This window comes from Balaenoptera physalus (genome assembly GCF_965194825.1).
Source record: "Balaenoptera physalus genome assembly, chromosome: 3".
Lineage (NCBI taxonomy): Eukaryota > Metazoa > Chordata > Mammalia > Artiodactyla > Balaenopteridae > Balaenoptera > Balaenoptera physalus.
In genome coordinates this window covers 62,489,234-62,507,534 of record NC_138890.1, presented here as the reverse complement: position 1 = coordinate 62,507,534, position 18,301 = coordinate 62,489,234, and the positions used below count along the sequence as shown (strand labels likewise).

The following is an 18,301-nucleotide window of genomic DNA, read 5'->3' as shown; positions in this document are numbered from 1 at the left end:
CTTTGTTCTCAGTCCCTGATGACGCTCAACCAGCAAGTTCCTTCCAAAAGGGCATGAGCAAAATAGGAAAAGTACCTCCGCAGTTCATTCATAACCTTGAACGCCTTCCCCATGTGGGCAGGGTTGACAGTGATCGTCCTCTGGTTCTTTTCGTCATCCCCAGCCTGTATTGGGGGCTGGGAGCTCAGCTTGATGCTGTGAACAGGAAGGGAGTGGGAAGGGAAAGAGAGGATCACATGTTGGTAAACTCGTTCATCCAACTGCCACAAACCCATGCATTTGCCCACCCACCAGGGGCATCTCTGTCAGCCTGTTCTCTTCACCACAGACCCAGCAGGGAAGGAAATCACTGGGTCAGGAATTTCTTCAGGATCTTCCAGTGCAAAATGCACCCCTCAGAAAATGTACCCCTCAGATCCGAGCTCAGCTTCTTCCATCAAGCACAGGTGTAACTTTGTGGGAGGTCCTTATCCTCCATCTCTCCATCCCTAAAAGGGTAGGGGGTAAGGGGAGATTAAGCACTATACCACTCACTTCACAGGGATGTTGGTTCATTCAACAAACATTTAAAGGAGTTTACTATGTGCCAAGCACTGTATTTAAATTCAAGAGAAACACAACAATAAGGAAATCACAGACCTTGCTTTCACAAAGCTTAGAGTTCAGTGACAGAGAAAGCCAAGTAAACATTTCTCAGAAGCACAAAGGATAGGCAACTATCCCAGTGCTGGCAGGTTGAGGAAAAACTTGCTAGAAGCTGAGGAAAAACAGAAGTCTTAAGGAAGAGCAGAAATTAGCCAGGTAAAAAGGAAGATGGGAAACAGCAGAGGAAACAATATGAACAAAGACCCAGAGAAAAGGAGTCAAGTATGTTCAAAGCACTGGAAGTTCAGTAAAACTAAAGGAGAGTATCAAGAGAAAAGGCTAGAAGACTGAGCAGTCTTTTAAGTGTCATAAACAAAGCTAAGGAGTTTGGATTTCATTCTAAAACAATGAGAAGCCATCAGAGTTTTAAGCAAAGAAGTGGAGCAGGAAGTAGGTGACCACATTTGTGCTTTAGAAGGACCACACTGGCTACAGCATGGAGAACAGCAGCACAAGAGTGAAAGCTTTGGCAAAACCATAATCCCATAGAACGACAAGGGATTGTAATGGTTATAAAAAGACTACCTATGTGGGCTAAATGAGCAGGTGGTGACTAGCAAGAGCCGCCCATAATCTCAAAGCCCTCTATACCAAAGACAAAACACTCAGATTCCTATGGGATGCCAGCTAGATGCCCAATCACTCCTGAGCAACAAGTCTCAACTCGATGGTGGGGTGGGAAAGAAGAACCCAAAAAATGAGTAAGGAAAGGACCTTCTCCCCAAACTGATAAAACTATTCAGCTCCAAGTCAAGTCCAGGACATTGGAGTTATGTCTGTTTGGACCAGGTTAAGCTCTGCTTTGATAGTAGAAAAACAGAACCTTCTCCACTTGTGTAGATTTGGGGACCCACAGTTCACTCCAACTCTAAGACACTGAGAGTAGCTTCCTTTGCCTTCCCCTAGTGGGCCTCTGTTTATGCTACCACCTAGCCTTGCAAATTGGCTCAACATAGGCGTTGCTATGGTTAAGAAGAAGTTCTGGGGACCTGAGAGCCTCTCTCGATTTCACACTGGGATTGGTAACCATTGGAACATTCCAATATAACCAGCATGCCAGACCCACAGCTTGTCTGACCAGGATAGATGCCTCTCCTGGCTTCCTTCCCACTTTCAGTTCAGCATGAAAATGTAAGCTACAGACCTCTGAACTTGGGGACTGCCTGCATTCTGGGTGCAAAGAAGTTAGCTGAGCACAGTATGATAAATATCAAGCCAGATGATTAGAATCATGTGTTTAAAAAGGTGAAGAAAATCTCAAAACAGAGAATGTTATCAAGGAAGGGGAGAACCCAGTAAAGATAAAAAACTTCATATTAAAAATTCCACAAGTATAATTTCTTTTGTAGTTAGTGTCCTTCCTTACTCCATGCCAGACGGATATAAATTTCTATTTTATACTAAAAGTTTAACATTTTTGCTTTTGATATTTAAGCCCTTATTTTATCTGATGTTGATTTTTATGTCACTATATTAAATACGGATCTAATTTTTTCTTGTAAGTTCCATTTATTGAATACTTCTTCTTTTTCCCACTCACCTGTTATGCCACCTTTAGTCATATATCACAGAATGTTGAACAGAGAGTGTGCTAATGAATATTCTTGTCATCTTCCTGCTTTTAAAAAAGATGTTTGTAGTGTTTCGTCACTGTGTGTTAATTTTAGGATTTCTGCAGATGGCCTTTATCAAATTAAGAAAACTCCCTTGTGTTTTATTTTTTAATCATAAAGTTAAACTGAATTTTATCAAATGTTTTTGTGAATCTAATGAGATGATCATACAGGTTTTTCCCCTTAATCTTTTAATGTGGTATATGACATATATTTTCTAATACTACACTATACTTGCATTCCTGAAGTAAATTTAGAAACTGTAAAACACTGCACAAATATTCATTATAAATGTTGTGTTCAAACTATAGAGACACTTAAAAGACAGGAAGAGAAAATATAATCTGGTACTGATCAGGAACAACTGAAGGTTTCTGACAGAGAACTAGTAAGATTAGAGCTCATAAAAGCCCAGGGGACAGAAATTATTAGTTCTATTTTACATACATGGAAGAGATGTAGACCAAATAGAGCCATTTTGGAAGCACTGACAAGAGCCTCCACTGTGACTAGTAACTGGGAAGCTTGCTCTCCCTTGTTGTGTTGGACTTTGCACTTTCCAGACTTCCAGAATGGTCCAGTGAGTTAAGTTTTGCCTCCTCTGTGAAGCCCTTTGAATACTTCAGTCCTAAGTGATCTCTGCCTTCCCTAAACCACTGTAGTATTTCTGGCCTGTAACTCAGTTGGCACATAGAATACTGACCTGTGTTTGAGTACCTTTTCATAGCACATATTTAGCCACCCAGCCCCCTCATGCTAGATTCGACATTCCTGGTGAGCAAGGACTGTGCGTCCAAGGACTCTCATACAGCCTAGCCTTCCCAGCATAGGGCCATGGCCACAGCAGGTCTTCATTACATCGTTCTCATCAATGAACTCTAATCTGAAGACCTCTCACTGTCCCCACAGTGGTAGACAGCACAGCAGAAAGGGATGGTCTGCCCCAACCACTGCCCCCAACCCAACAATTTAAAAAAATGAAAGTAGAGCTGGTCTTCAGAGTTAAACTACAAATCAATACACACAAACTATTAATTATAAAAGTTATACATAAAAATACATAAACTCTAAACATCAGGCCCTCTTCATGGCACCCCACCTCCCACAGCCTTTTCTCCCACCCTCCCCTCTCCTCTAAAGTCCAGAGCCATGTATCCAGTGTCTGAATTGACTCCCCTACTTAGATTATTCACAGTAACTTATACTCAACTCATGCTCCCCACCCTCCCTCAAGCCTACTCTTCTATCTATATTCTCGATCCCAGAGGTATAACCAACTACCCACTCGCCTATCCAAGGCAGAAACTGGGATATCATCCTTGATATCTTCTTCCCTCCCTCTCTCTCTCTCACTTCGCATATAACCACAAGTCCCATCGGTCCTAGGTCCTTTAATATCTCTCCACCCCATTCCCTTCTCACGATCACTGCTACCACGACTTCAGTCCAGGCCATCATGATCTCTCACCTGGGTTACTACGGTAACTTCCTCACAGACTTCAGAATGATCTTTACAGAATGTCATTGTGCGCATGGCATGTTCTGTGTGAAACCTCTCACTGGTTCCTCACTGCATCCAGAATAAGTGTCAGAGACCCAGCCTGGCCCTGCATAATCTCGTCATTGTCCTGAAGACTTCTTGTTACTGAGGTACTAAAATACTCACAATTGCCTTAATAAGCCAGGCTCTTTTGCCCTATCCCCACCCACCGTCCCCTATGTCTAGCTCATTCCCACCAGCGCTTCAGACTTCTTGCTGAAGGTCTTCTCTATCATCCTCCACTACCCTGGACTAACTTGCCCTCTTCTGTGTTCCCACAGTACTCTGTGCTTCCCTCTGTATTATATTGTAGTTACCTCTTACTTCTCTGTGTCCTCTTACTCCTCTTACTCCTTCTCTCCCCCACAGAGTGTGTGCTGGTAAATGTGTAACAGCTGGTTACAAAGAAGGGAGCCCTGATTTGTAACATTTGCCAATTTCCTTGGTGTGGATAGCTCCACCATGGCAGATTTCAAGCCACCAATGGGATCTCACTGAACACATGGAGCTGGGAAGAGATGTGCATTATACCACCATATAGTACTTCCACTACACAAGTATAATAGACATAATCTAAAGGGCATAGATATTAGCAAAATAATTAGAAAGTGATGAGTCTTTACTACACTTGTTTTTAATGTAATTTATTAGTAAGTTACATAATTTAATTTTTAATAAGGGCTGTATTTAATAACTGACTCACAAAATTCTTAAAAATTTAACAAGCAGCTCCGGCAAGTGGGTGAGTGCTGGCTCCTGCACACCACTGCCCACCCTAGATTTTGAGCTCCATGAGAACCAGGATGGTGTCTTATTTCCCTCGATAGTCTTAGCCTCTGGCATATGGCATGTGCTCAATAAATGATTACTGAGTAACTGAATGGATGGATAAGTAAATGAGGTATACCCGTCAATTATTCCATCTTTCCTCACATCCCCTCATTAAAATAATTATAGCTTTATCCCTCTCAACTTCCCCCACCCTCCTCCCCATAGGAGGTGCTGGGGGGAGGGGAGGGGCATTCTTAGCCAGTCTAGTCCTCTGCATTGGTGATACAGTATCAGGAGGATGTGGAGGCGGGCAGAGAAGAGAAAGCCAGACTCAACTAGAGTAGAAGGAAGAAAGCAAGAAGGGTTGCTGCTTACTGTGTCAGTTCTTAGGCTCTTTCCATCACTAAGGAAAATCCAGGCAAAAAATGGAAAGGAAAGGACAGTAGAAGGCATGTCAGCAAAGCAGGAGACATAAAAACCTCTGAGCATCCAGTTGTGCAGAAGTGTTTGGGGGATGTGCCAAACGAGGAGCTCCAGAGCATCCAGGGTGTGAGAGAATGGGGAGGAGAGGAAATGGGCGTCTAAGAAACGCTGCTGAGGGTTAAGGACTGCATCCCCACTACAAGTCTTCAAGAGATGCAACTAAAGTTCAGGCAGCATGGGCCACACACACAGAGCCCAAGCACATTATGGTCAGGCTATAGATGAGACAGAATAAAGAGAGTCAAAGTCACCTAAAGAGGGCAACACAACTCTTGAGTCGGAGTTAAGACTATGCCGAATGCATTAAAATCCCTCAACAAAAGTGTCCTTTAGAAAGGGAAATTGAAAAAAAAGAATCAGACTGAGAAAGCCCTTGGTCCAGCTCATCCAACACTATCTATGAAAGATATGATTTAATCATCGTATAATCATTTGATTCAGCCTCAGGTCAGATCCCTGTTGTGGAACTTGAAACCTATAAACACTCAAATGCCCTAACTCAGTCCCCAGCTCGCAATGGAGCCTCTTGATCAAGTTGGCCTCCCCCATGGTTCTCCTTCAGGAAGCAAGAAAGTGGTAGCAGGCCCTCAGGAACATCGTGCCAGTAATACTTTTCATCGCAAATTAATAAAGTGACACTCTGACTGCTGTACCTCAGTCATGATGAGTTCATCAGCATGACTCCACTTCTCCAAGTCTGGGCAGCAAAGGAAACTGACAAGAGAGGATTTCGGAACCTACCAGGCTCTGGGCAAACTGCAGATCTAGCATATTTCTCAATCCTAAACTTCAAGGACAAAATGACCAAATTTAGATTTCTGCATCTGGATGAAGGAAGGACCTGGCACTTGAAGATACCCAGGCTGCAGGATTCAGGGTGTGATGGTGCAGTCCTGTCATCAAAAAACACCCCCTACACACAGGCTGCTATAGAGCTCCATATTCTCCTACACTTTCACAGTGCCACCTCAGTTCACAGCATCAGCTGATTCCCTGCAACAGGACACATGGACACAGGGAAGGTATGTATCAGTAAGCTACAGCTCCTGGGTAACAGTAACAGTTAACATTTACTGAAAGCTTACTTTACCTCTACTATCTCATTTTATCTTCAGAACAACCCTATGAGGTATTATCTCCCGAGGCACCGAGATAAAACTTGTCCAAAAGTCCCACATAACTACTAAGTAGAGAACTGACACTCAACCCCAGGTCTGACTCCAGGGCCTATGCTCTTAATAGCAATGTGCACTGACTTGGGATAATGTCCACTGCCCATCGGCCAATGGGAGCTCAATCCTTATGATCCACTCTCTGAGGTTCTTCATGGTATGGCCAAACCAGGCTAAATGAAACAGACTGAATCCCCTAGGACCTGTGACATAGCACTGTTTCACTCCACTGATTGTGGGGAACTGCATTATGTACGGGAGTTGATATTATTAATTATACGGAACTTAGAATTTCCACACAATCCTGTCATGATGCATCAAAGCTGGCCAGCAGCTGCTGCCATTCTTATAATGTGCTCCTTCATAAACAAGCTCAAGAACAGGTATGTTACTAATCACAGTCCTAAGAGTCCAATTCACCGATAGGTTCCTTCAAAACCAAGGGGAAAATCTCTTAAGTGGGCTGCATAAAAAATGTAAAACATAAGAGAAACACTTGAGTTCAGACAGATAGAATGAGACAAGGAGAGAGAAAGGCTAAAAGAAAACACAGCCTCATTATGTGGCATTTTGGAAGCTAAGCTTCTATTTGGTTTGACTAGGAGAGCTGAGCTCTTCCATGTGTGTGGTTTTGATAGAGGCTACAATAGACTTTCACAAGTTAAAAAGAAAAGTCCAGGAAAGTTGGGTCGAGAGTCTGAAAATCCTTTTAAATTATAAAAAGTTACAGATTTCTAACTTGACAACCATTGAACTTATTTGATAGGGAAAAAAATATCTAGGAACAAAACATGTTCAAGTTATTTTTTACATAGTGCATTAATGCTTTTTTAAGTCTAACCTAGTTTTAGGGTTTATCCAGAATTTGAAAAAAATTAGGTCATTCTACAATGGCAAATTTCATCAAATAAAACACTTGCTTTAGAAAACTTACCCAAAAATGTTCTTGTCTGGATGTGTCTTAACAATCTAAAACGTAGCAAGGAGCAGAAGCCTAAAAACCCAAATCTGGGCGTGGGGAAATCAAGAGGTTTCTTTCAACTGACTTTGTTTTCTTGCAGTTGAAAACCTTGCTTCACCAAAAGGTATTTCCAAAATGGAAACTTTGGTTTCATTTATCATGGTTGAAATGCACATATGCTTCAGGCAGCAGTGATGCCCAAAAATTTCTACAGAAGTTTCCACCCATGCCTTCTAGGGGTGGGAGAGGGCTGAGAGGAAAAGAGAAAGGCTAGGACACTGAACATTTGCTCTTCCCTAGGTCTTGCCAGTGTCACACCTGGCATTGCAAAACTCAGCATTTGGAGAGCATTGGCTGTGTATGTCATGTTCTTTCAAAAAATATGCTCTATCTGTTCCTGATCAAGGATGGAAAGATAAGTTCCTGCAGTTCCAGGAGCAGGCTCTCCTCCATAAGGACGAGCCGTTCTCCCTCTGAGGAGTGCTCACACAAGTTCACGGCACACTGCTGGGCGCGCAGTGCCCCTCACAATCAGGGGCATCCCGATGCTTCTGATGAAGAAAACCACCACAATTTTACGAAAAATGGACAACCAACTTCCCCTTTTTGTGATGCTTCTTCCAAAAGTTGTGGTTCTCTGCAATTCTTGTGGATATGCCAGAGACTTTGCCTGTAAATTTTTGTAACTGTGATAAAATATATGTAACTTGAAATTTACCATTTTAACTATTTTTAAGAGTGTAATTCAGAGGCTTTAAGTACGTTTATGTTCTTGTGCAACCATGCATTTCCAGAACTTTTTCATTTCCCCAAATTGAAACTCCATGCCCATTAAGCAATAACTCCCCATTTTTCTCTCTCCCCAGCCCCTGGCAACCACCATTCTACTTTCTGCTTCTATGAATTTGACCATTCTAGGTACCTCATATAAGTTGGGAATTTATTGTAATCCAACCACAAGGCTGATTTCCAGAACTTAAATTAAGTCCCAGTAGCCAGAGCTACTGTCATTTTCAATGTCTATCTGCTCTATACACACACACACAATTTATCACTGTAGTGGCTGAGAGCTGGAGACCCTTTTCCTATGCAAAACAGAAGACAAAGTCATCTACCTCTGACTGATCAAGGCACAATGATTCTTCACAGAGGGAGATGGGAAACTTGGCATCAGAAGGTTCTGTAGAGAGCTGGAGCGCTTAGGGGATACTGCAAAGGTGAGTGTAAATTCACAGTTTCTTCTTAAGATTTTGGCCTGAACAAAGGAGTATCCAGTTCATGGTTCCAAACCACTAAAGCATCCAGATGCCTCAGGGTGTCTATAAAAAGGAGGACTAAGGTAGGTGTTGGTGAATCCTACAAGATGAAGTGCCACGCCCTGTGTGGTATCTTACTGTGAGGAGACAAGTTTAGGTGGATGGGAGATGATGACCTGATAAGAGCTCTCTAATTTTCTCATGGGAATGGCCCCACAAAATCTTCTTTGGATTATAAATATAGGAAGGCCCTAAAATTAGCCCTGGGTACTATCCAAGCACAAACCATGGAGTACAACAGGGCAATAGATGAACACCAACAATAACAGCAACTACCATTTACTGAGTACTCACGCTGTGCCTGAAAAACTTACTAGGTGCTTTATCTAAATTGCCTCCTTTGATCTTCACAACAACTCTATGAGATATGGAAACTGTCCCTCTACACTGAAAAGAAAAAGTAATTCTGAAAAAATGTGACACACTCAAGGTCATACAGTTTATGAAATAGATTTACTGCAAGCTCTATGTTACCCCAAAGCCCATGATTTTCGTACCCTCATGACAAAGAAAGAAAACTGTTCATTAGAAATCTCTTGGCTGAACATTTTTAATGCTTAAAAACAGCTCCAATTAAGCTTCAGCGGGTTAAGTGTGGAAGAACCAGACTCAGGATCCCTCCCGTCCCCAGAGGTCTGACATGTGATCCTAGGCCAGTCACTCAGCTTCTCTGGCCCTGAGTTTCCCAGGGAACTTGTGAAACAAGGCTACTTCCCCCTCTTCTGCCCCCACCTCAAAGCATTCCATGGGGTCAATTACCCGTGCTGAGATAATAAGGCTGATATCCAAGGATGAACCTATTGGCCAAAGGTTTCATTCGCCTCTCTCATGAGCTTCCTTTTTAGTTATCAGAGCTTCCCGCAAAAGTTATCAGCTAATCAGCAAATAATTATCTAACACCTACTGTGTGTGCAGCCACATAGCAGTTAATGTGGAGTATTCAGAGATACAGGCAGCATCCCTGCCCTTGAGGACCTACATCCCAGTTTGGGGACTTATATGAAACAAACGCACAAAAACGTCTTGTGGGTGGGCCTATTATTCAGTACCCAACTATGGAATTGGAATTAGGAAGAACATCTGCCAGAACCAGAAAAGCTTAGGTTTCCAAGACAAAGTGGAATTTTAAAACAGCCTTGATAGATGAATAACTTTTGGAAAAGTAGAAGCAAAAGGCATTCCAGGCAAAAACAAACTCTGGAAGCTAAGGATCTGAGACTGGATGGAGTACTGTACAGGATGGGTGATCACAAAAGAGACCCACAGATCTCTTGGTAGCGGTATGGGTGAGCAGTAGGAATGGAGACTGGAGCCAAATTTCACAAGACTTGAATGCCTGGCAGGGTAAGCTGGTCTTGGAGTGGGAACAAAAGGTAGTGAGCTTGGTGACCTGGTGAACACTGGAAGCTGCAAGGTTTCGATTTCTCTGCCTTTGATAGGAAAAACTAAAAGAACATGTGTAAAAACTAGGTGTTGTAATGCCAAAGACATCAGCCATCCCAGTTGAGAGGCACCAGAGTGTTGAAGAACAAGAGAGCTCCTGGGGGCAAGGACCCATTACATTTCTGAACACAAAACTGAGGACACAGTAAGTACCCCAAAATGCTTGGGAAGCAGTACTTTGATCTGCTGCTGCTAGTTTGAAATGGACCTTTCAGCCCCAATATGTAAGCAAATCTAGAATCTCTAAACCTCCATTCACATCACTGCTGCCCTCTGTTGGCTACCAGACCAGTAAGAGAAGGTGGGGACATTGTGCACCTCTGTCCCAAGGAAGCAGGCTTTCAGATGCTCTGTCGGCCAGTGGCCACACAGAGTCCAACACTAAGCTCCTGTTGCAAAGGGCACTCAAGGAGAGGCTGTACCAGCACCACTCTCAGTCTAAAATGTCCCGATCTCTTCCTGGGAGTCACATCAAGAAATACAATCCCTGGGGGCCTCTTCAGACAAGAGGACACCAAACTATCATGCCAGTTCTAATGGGGTCTAGAGATGTTTAATGACATCATTCTGCCCCATGAGATGGGGCAAGATTTGGGACAATCCATGCAAAAGAAAGTGTACTGAGGTGCTCTCGAGACAGTGTTGACTTAGTGGAACCTGTTTTCATTTAACCAGCTGGTTACCATCTGAATCAAACTGGCAATTCAGAGCAGCAGCCCTCCCTCCTCAGCTGTCCACTGCCATGGCCTGACCGCTCTTGCAGTCTTCTCACCTCAAGGAAAATGGCAAGCCTTGTTCTCTACCAGCCGCAGACCCACAGAATGAAGAGGGGACGTTTTAGCACACAGAGGAATGACCCGCCCCTGCACCACACTGAGCACCTTCACGATGAAAGAATCAGATCCTCAGATAACAGCTTAAAATTTATTAAAATGCATGTGCCTGCCGGGAAACAATCCCTCGCTAGTTAGATCCAGCTCAACAGAAATACTTAAATTCCCATCTGTTAATTTCTGTTTCATAAAGAAACCCCTGATGGAAGGAGCAAGAGTTTCTCTAAAGAATATAACTTCCAGTATCATTTGTAAACTTTTCAATGCAAATGGAAGTCAGTTCAGAGCAAGTGTCACCTGAATGGATTTCTCTCCTTCTTACTTGAACTTGTGTGTGTATACAGGTACACACACACACACACACACACACACACACACACACACACACACTGTTAGGAAAGACATCAGCTTGGCATGCGTGTTGACGACTTGAGCACTTCAGAGTGAAAATGCAAGCACTCTATGTCAGGCCAGCCCTGCTATGATATCAAAAAACCCCCCACCAAAGAAAAACCACCCCGGGAAAGTAGCCAGGAAAGGGAAACGCCTCCTTGAAACAGCCTGATTCAGCCCATGCTGAAACTATTCCCGAACACCAGCCAGCAAGTCCCTTTTTTCAGGGTGCTCCGCCGCCCAGCAAACCCAGACCTGCCTCTGTGGAAGCCAGATCTCTGGGGAAAGGGGCTTCCCTGCTCTGACTCTGCTGCCCGCTGGGATCCATCAGTGACCAGGTCTTCCAACCCTGTCTAACCAATGCCAACGCAAAGCTGGTGGCTGCACCGCGAGCGCACACAAACACACACACACACACACACACACGCACACACTCAGACGCGCGCGCGTGCGTGCGTGCACGCACGCACTTATACATAACATACCTTTCACCGTCCATTGTGTGAGGCCCAGCCAGGGAGGCAGCCGCTGAGCTGTGCATGCACTGGAGGATCCTAGCCCTGTTCTCGGTTCTCCCAGCCAACCAGCGGGAGATCTGATCAGCAACAGTGATTCAGCATGGCTGCAAATGAAGCCTCCTCCCCTCTTGATCCTCCTTCCTCTTACTCGCGGCAGCTTCTACCGCAGAAGCAGCAGCAGCAGAAAATGTCTTACCCAGAGCTCCCTGCAGCCCTTTCAGCTGCTAAAAGCAGCAACCCACTTGCTCCCCCTCCCCCACAGGCTTGCTGCTCCTCCGTCTCCTAGGAACAGCGCAGCGCCAGCAACCCAAGTACAGTGCCACCTTTCCAGCCGCTTCCACATCTGCCCAGGCATCCCCAGCCCAGGCGACTAGCCCACCCCAGTGCCTCCTGCCTCCTCTGCCTAGACTGCAAAGACTCAGGCAGTCCCTCACTAGCCCAAGAAATACGGGCCCCCACCTCCTCCCCTGCCCCCATAGACTACGAGCCCGTCAGCCTGGTCAGATTGCTGGAATAAGGAGGCCCCTCTGTGGCTTACAGTGGACTTTATCCACCTGGGGAAATTGACTTGTAGGTCACAGCTCATTTTCCAATTCCTCCTCCCAAAACCTACAGCAGCTCTGAGAGTCTGATAGATGGAGAGAAGTTAGGGCAAAAGAGCCTGATAGAACTGAGAAGAACGCAGAGAGAAATTAGAAAAAGGGAACTGAAACAAACACTATTTTACTACAAGAGGCTAAACTGCAGTAAAACCACCACAATGGTACCACGTACATTTATTTCCCCAGGCCACACCAAAAGACCACAAGTTCCATAGCACAGCCCTAAAATACCTTCTTAAAGTCTGTCGTGTTGAAATTTGACTTAAGCTGTGGCTCCAACCAGTAAGTCTCCCACTGAATCCCTATCTGCAGCCAAAGATCTCTCGCACCCTGTAATCGCTAGTTGCTGAGCCTCAATTTTGACCCACCTAATGCAAACACATAATCCTGGGGCACGCTGGAGGCCAGTCTGTACCTCATAGCCACAGTCAAGGGACATAGAGGAAATGGGGGCAATCAGCCACTGGTGTTTGGTTAGCCACAAAAATGGGTTAAGAAGCTTCCTTGATGCCTCAGAAAAATCATACATGAGCATCTATATTCTGGGGATTCTCAGGGTCACATCTGTGCTTTTCAGGACCCGTACTACCACTAGCTGGTTGAGTGACTTTCAGTAAGTCTTTTCTCCACTCTGGACCTCAGCCCCTCATCCATAACATAGGGTCAGACTCTACAGTCCCTTTTGGCTCTAAAATCACATGATGCTAAAAATGTCTTAAATGTTCCATTTTTCTCCTCATTAGAGTAATCTGTAAGATTAAGAAGAAATTTTTACTGGACTCCAATGGTTTGAGGGGGCTTCAGGGAGGATAACGTGATGTATGTGAAAGTATGAGGGATGCTTAGTAAACCTACTATAGTTATAATTTTGACCTGATAAATGTCTTCACTGCCAGAAAGCCCTGAGACCATAGGGAGGGAAGCTGGACACTGAGGTAACAGAAACTAAGAGTAACTTAAACTTTACACAGCCTCATGAACTCAAAGTGTCTAGCGTGTTACCCTTAAAAATAACCCCCAGCCCTTGACACTGCAATGTACTCTTAGATGAGGCCATTAGGCCACTACCCAAACTCATTCGTTCTCAAGTGAGAAGAGGCTCGGGTGATTTTATTTACAACCTATAGCCCTGTATCACAACTTCTTCCTTTCACAACAATACCCCTCCTATCTTTCTCCCTCTGCCCCTTCCTCTTCTAATCAGCCTTGTGGCGCTGCTCCAGATATTTCCTCTTGAGGTGAATCACAGGGACCAGAAGCTGAACATCACAAATAAGGAAACTGAATCCCAGAATCCGTGCCACAGTGCAGACATCCACCAGGAAGACGAGTGGGTGATTCATAAAAGGGACACGAGAATAAGATGAGTCTCTCACAACTTCATACCCTCATTCACAACTTCACCATATAGGAAAGGATGTGGGGGAGACTCCCCTGGTGGTCCAGTGGTAAAGAATCTGCCTTCCAGTGCAGGGGTTGCGGGTTCAATCCCTAGTCAGGGAACTAAGATCCCACATGCTGCAGGGCAACTAAGCCCACATGCCACAACTATTGAGCTCACGCGCCTCAACGAGAGAGCCCACGCGCCCTGGAGCCTGCACGCCACAACTAGAGAGAGAAAACCCTCACACCACAACTAGAGAGAAGCCTGTGCACCACAACTAGAGAGACACCCAAGCAGACCACAGGCTATAAGGAAAAAAAGATCCCACATGCCTCAATAAAGATCTCATGTGTGGCAACTAAGACCCGACACAGCCAAAATAAATAAATAAATAAGGAAAATAAATAAATTAAATAAATAAATATTTTTTAAAATAAATAAATAAATAATCCTGTTTATTAAAAAAAAAAAAAGGAAAGGGAGAAGTGTCACATCTAACAAACCAGAGAGAAAATTTTTTTTTTTTATAAATTTATTTATTTATTTATTTTAGCTGTGTTGGGTCTACATTTCTGTGCGAGGGCTTTCTCTAGTTGCGGCAAGCGGGGGTCACTCTTCATTGCGGTACGCGGGCCTCTCACTATCGTGGCCTCTCCTGTTGCGGAGCACAGGCTCCAGACGCGCAGGCTCAGTAGTTGTGGCTCACGGGCCCAGTTGCTCCCCGGTATGTGGGATCTTCCCCAACCAGGGCTCGAACCCGTGTCCCCTGCATTGGCAGGCAGATTCTCAACCACTGCGCCACCAGGGAAGCCTGAGAAAATTTTTAAAGATCAGAAAATACTGAAGGGCTGAGCATATTCAGGTTTCAACATACAACTACTAAGAGCCAGTATAAAATTTTTACACAATTTCCTTTGCAACCTACTTTTGCCAAGCTAACCAACGTCACTACAACGTATGTGTTGAAACCATACTGCTACCACCTGCTCACTTTATTCCCCACTCTATCCATGAGAGGTAAGCTGAACAGAGACTACCTAAAGAAGGACATTGAGAAAAGAAAGGCAAAACCAGGGCCACAGCTGAACCAAGAATCAAAGTCTCCAGACTCCTGGCGCAAAGTTGCCACCCAAATCTTCTCTAGTATCAGAGCTACACTTTACACTTTCTACATTATTATCCAAGTGTTCTCTGGGCCACAGCCTGAACCTGCTTGCTCTAGGCTAACTTTCCTAACTGGACTTCAGATTAAGGAGAGTCACTATTGGATTCTTGCAGTAGAGGAAAGTCAGAGGAACCAAAGTAATCTCTACCTGGAGGAAGAGGTCCCATCCTTGGAATTCCCAGCTGTAGTGTCTCACCTCCTTGCTAGCCCTCCTCCCCATACCCAAAGCTTCTCCCACAGCTTACTAATAGTACCCACCTCTCCATCCCAGAGCAATTTACCCAGCCATGTACACCAACTTTGTTCAGCATCCTCCAGCTCTATGTGGCTGAGGAAGAAATCATGTGAGGAGAAAAAACTTTTAAGTGGGATTGGTCTAGAGAGTTCTCTTCTCCACACCCCATCTCTCCACAAGGAGCCTGTACAGCACAGCTTATCTGGAGGTAGCAAGGCCCATCATTCTTCCTTCTAAGTATTTTTCTTCTTTTCTTGCTTTTATCCTGCTTCTCTAGAGCCTCAGTTCTTCACATGTGCAGGCACCATAACACATATAGTAGCCCCACACCTAGCTGTGCATCAGAACCATCTGCCCAGTGGGTTAAAACTGTAGGCATCAGAGGATCAAAAGACACAAGGAAACTTTTCAGGGATATGGAAGTGTTCCATATCTTGACTGTGATGATACTTACACAATTGTATACAACTACTACATTTTATCAAACTAGACACTTAAGTGGGTGAATTTTATTTTATGTAAATTATACCTCAATAAATCTGGGAGAAAGAAAATACTACAGTACCAGGCTCTACCACACACCTATAGAATTGGGGCCCAAGGAGCAGGAATTTTAGTGAACTTCATAGGTGACTCTAATGCACAGCTAAATGGAAAGACCACAAAGAAAAGAGCTCAGACCAACAGAATCAGACAGACCAGGGTCTGAATATACTTACCAGAAACATGACCCTTAGCAATGTACTTTACAAGTCTCAATTTCCTCATCTGTAAAAAGAAGATAATAATAGTACCTACCTCGCAGTGTTGTTAGGTTTCAAGACTATAAAGCACTTAGCAGAGAGCCTGGCCTGTAATAGGCACTGAGTAACCATTAGCAGCTATTATTTGCATTGCCTATGCCAATGCTACCAAACTATATCTCTGTGAGTCCTTAGTTTTGAGGTCAAGAAGAAAGTCAACCAGGGTAACTTGTGCCAGGAAGCCCAGTCCTGGGCCTCTCTTGGAGCCATTCAGTGGTCACTATTACCAACAGGTCACCAAGAACCAGGCAAGACCAAAGCTAAATCAAGACCCACCACACCTGTATCACCAAAACTTTCCCTCAGATTCTGGACCCTTGATGAGAGTAGACTCTCCCTGTAGCTGCTTAGCATGCCCCCAGCACAGGAAGCCAGGCAGAAAATGAAAAGGAATTTGAGGTCCAAAAAAGTCAAAAGGTAAAGAGAACAGCATATTATCCAGAGAGATGCTTGGCTTCCCTCAGGACTCCTCCTGTGAGGTAGAAGAACCCATGCCCTGAACATATTCAAGACAATAATTACACGTGGCATCTGTGTTGCACTTTAAAGCTTACAAAGTTCTTCATGTCCCTCATCTCCTTGGACTTAAGACAACATCCCCCAAATAGTAATAACAGCTCTCAGCCCTTAACCTTTTACTCTGGGCCAGACTCTGTACTCAAGACTTTACATGTACCCCTCTCATTTAATCCTCACAACAACCCTGTGAGAAGGGACTATTATCCTTGTTTTAAATGTGAGGTGTACAGAAATGCAACAGATTTTTGTATATTGACTTTTTATCCTGCAACTTCACCGAATTTTATTAGTTGTGACAATTTTTTGATAGAGTCTTTAGGGTTTTCTATATATAATATCAGGTCATCTGCAAATAATGATAGTTTTAATTCTTCCTTTCCAATTTGGATGCTTTTTACTTTTTTCTTGCCTAATTGCTTTGGCTAGGACTTCCAATACTATGTTGAATAAAAGTGGTGAGAGTGGGCATCCTTGTCCCGTTCCTGATCTTAGAGGAAAAACTTCCAGCTTTTCACCTTTGAATATGAAAATACATGGCCTTTATTATATTGAGGTACGTTCTCTCTATACCCACTCTGTTAAAAGTTATTATCATAAATGGATGCTGAATTTTGTCAAATGCTTTTTCTGCTTCTATTGAAATGATCATATGATTTTTGTCCTTCGTGTTGTTAATGTGGTGTTCCACAAGGATTGATTTGCAGATGTTGAACCATCCTTGCAATCCTCGAATAAATCCCACTTGATTATGGTGTATGATCCTTTAAATATATTGCTGCATTCAATGTATTATTATTTTGTTGAGAATTTTTACATCCATGTTCATCAGTAATATTGGCCTATAATATTTTTCTTGTGGTGTCCTTGTCTGGTTTTGGTAAGAGGTTAATGCTGGCCTCCTAAAATGAGTTTAGTAGAGTTCCCTCCTCTGTTAGAATTAATAAATTCAGTAAAGTTGCAGGATACAAAATCAGTACACAAAACTCTATTGCATTTCTATACACTAATAATGAAGTATCAGAAAGAGAAATATGGAAAAATACCACATTTAGAGTTGCATCCAAAAACCCCAAAATATCTAGGAATGAATTTAACCAAGGAGGTGAAAGACCTGTATATTGAAGACTACAAGACATTAATGAAAGAAATTGGAGAAGACACAAATGAATGGAAAGATATTCCATGCTCGTAGATTGGAAGAATCAATATTGTTAAAATGTTCATACTACCCAAAGCAATCCACCAATTTTATGCACTCTCTATCAAAATTTCAATGGCATTTTTCACAGAAATAGAACAAATTATCCTAAAATTTGTATGGAACTACAAAAAAAACCCAAATATCCAAAGCTATCTTGAGAAGGAAGAACAAAGCCAAGCCATCACACTCCTTGATTTCAAACTATATTACAAAGCTATACTAATTAAAACAGTATGATTTTGGCATAAAAACAGACACGTAAATCAATGGCACAGAACAGAGAGCCCAGAAATCAACCCACAGGTATCTGATCAATTAATCTACAACAAAGGAACCAAGAATATATGCTGGGGAAAAAGCAAAGGTAACAAAAGCAAAAATAAACAAGTGAGATGGCATCAAACTAAAAAGCTTCTGCATAGCAAACAACCAACAAAATGAAACAGCAACCTACAAAATAGGAGAAAATATTTGAATACTTAAAAAATCATATATCTGATAAGGGTTTAATATGAAAAATATATAAAGAACTCATACAACTCAATAGCAAAAAACAAATCTGATTTAAAAAATGGGCAGAACATATGAATAGATGTTTTTCCAAAGAAAACATACAGATGACCAACAGGCACATGAAAAGATGCTCAACATCATGGAAATCATGCGTCATCGTGAAAATGCAAATCAAAGCCACAGTGAGATAC

General features: G+C 43.2%; 1 protein-coding gene across 4 annotated transcripts in view; it reads right to left on the bottom strand.

The window, feature by feature from the left end:
* Positions 1-14,187, bottom strand: part of KLHL3 (kelch like family member 3) — a 123,433-nt gene extending 109,246 nt beyond the window's left edge. For 3 of the 4 annotated variants that reach the window (XM_082454605.1, XM_082454604.1, XM_082454606.1), the window contains exons 1-2: positions 11,656-14,187; positions 76-195 (exon numbers count right to left, since the gene is read on the bottom strand). In XM_082454605.1, coding sequence (XP_082310731.1) covers positions 76-195; positions 11,656-11,711 — 176 coding nt within the window. In that variant the 5' untranslated portion in view covers positions 11,712-14,187. Of the gene's footprint in view, positions 34-75; positions 196-11,655 lie in introns of those variants that run through there. The other variant, XM_082454608.1, reaches the window with a different exon arrangement.
* Positions 14,188-18,301: the final 4,114 nt, after the last annotated feature.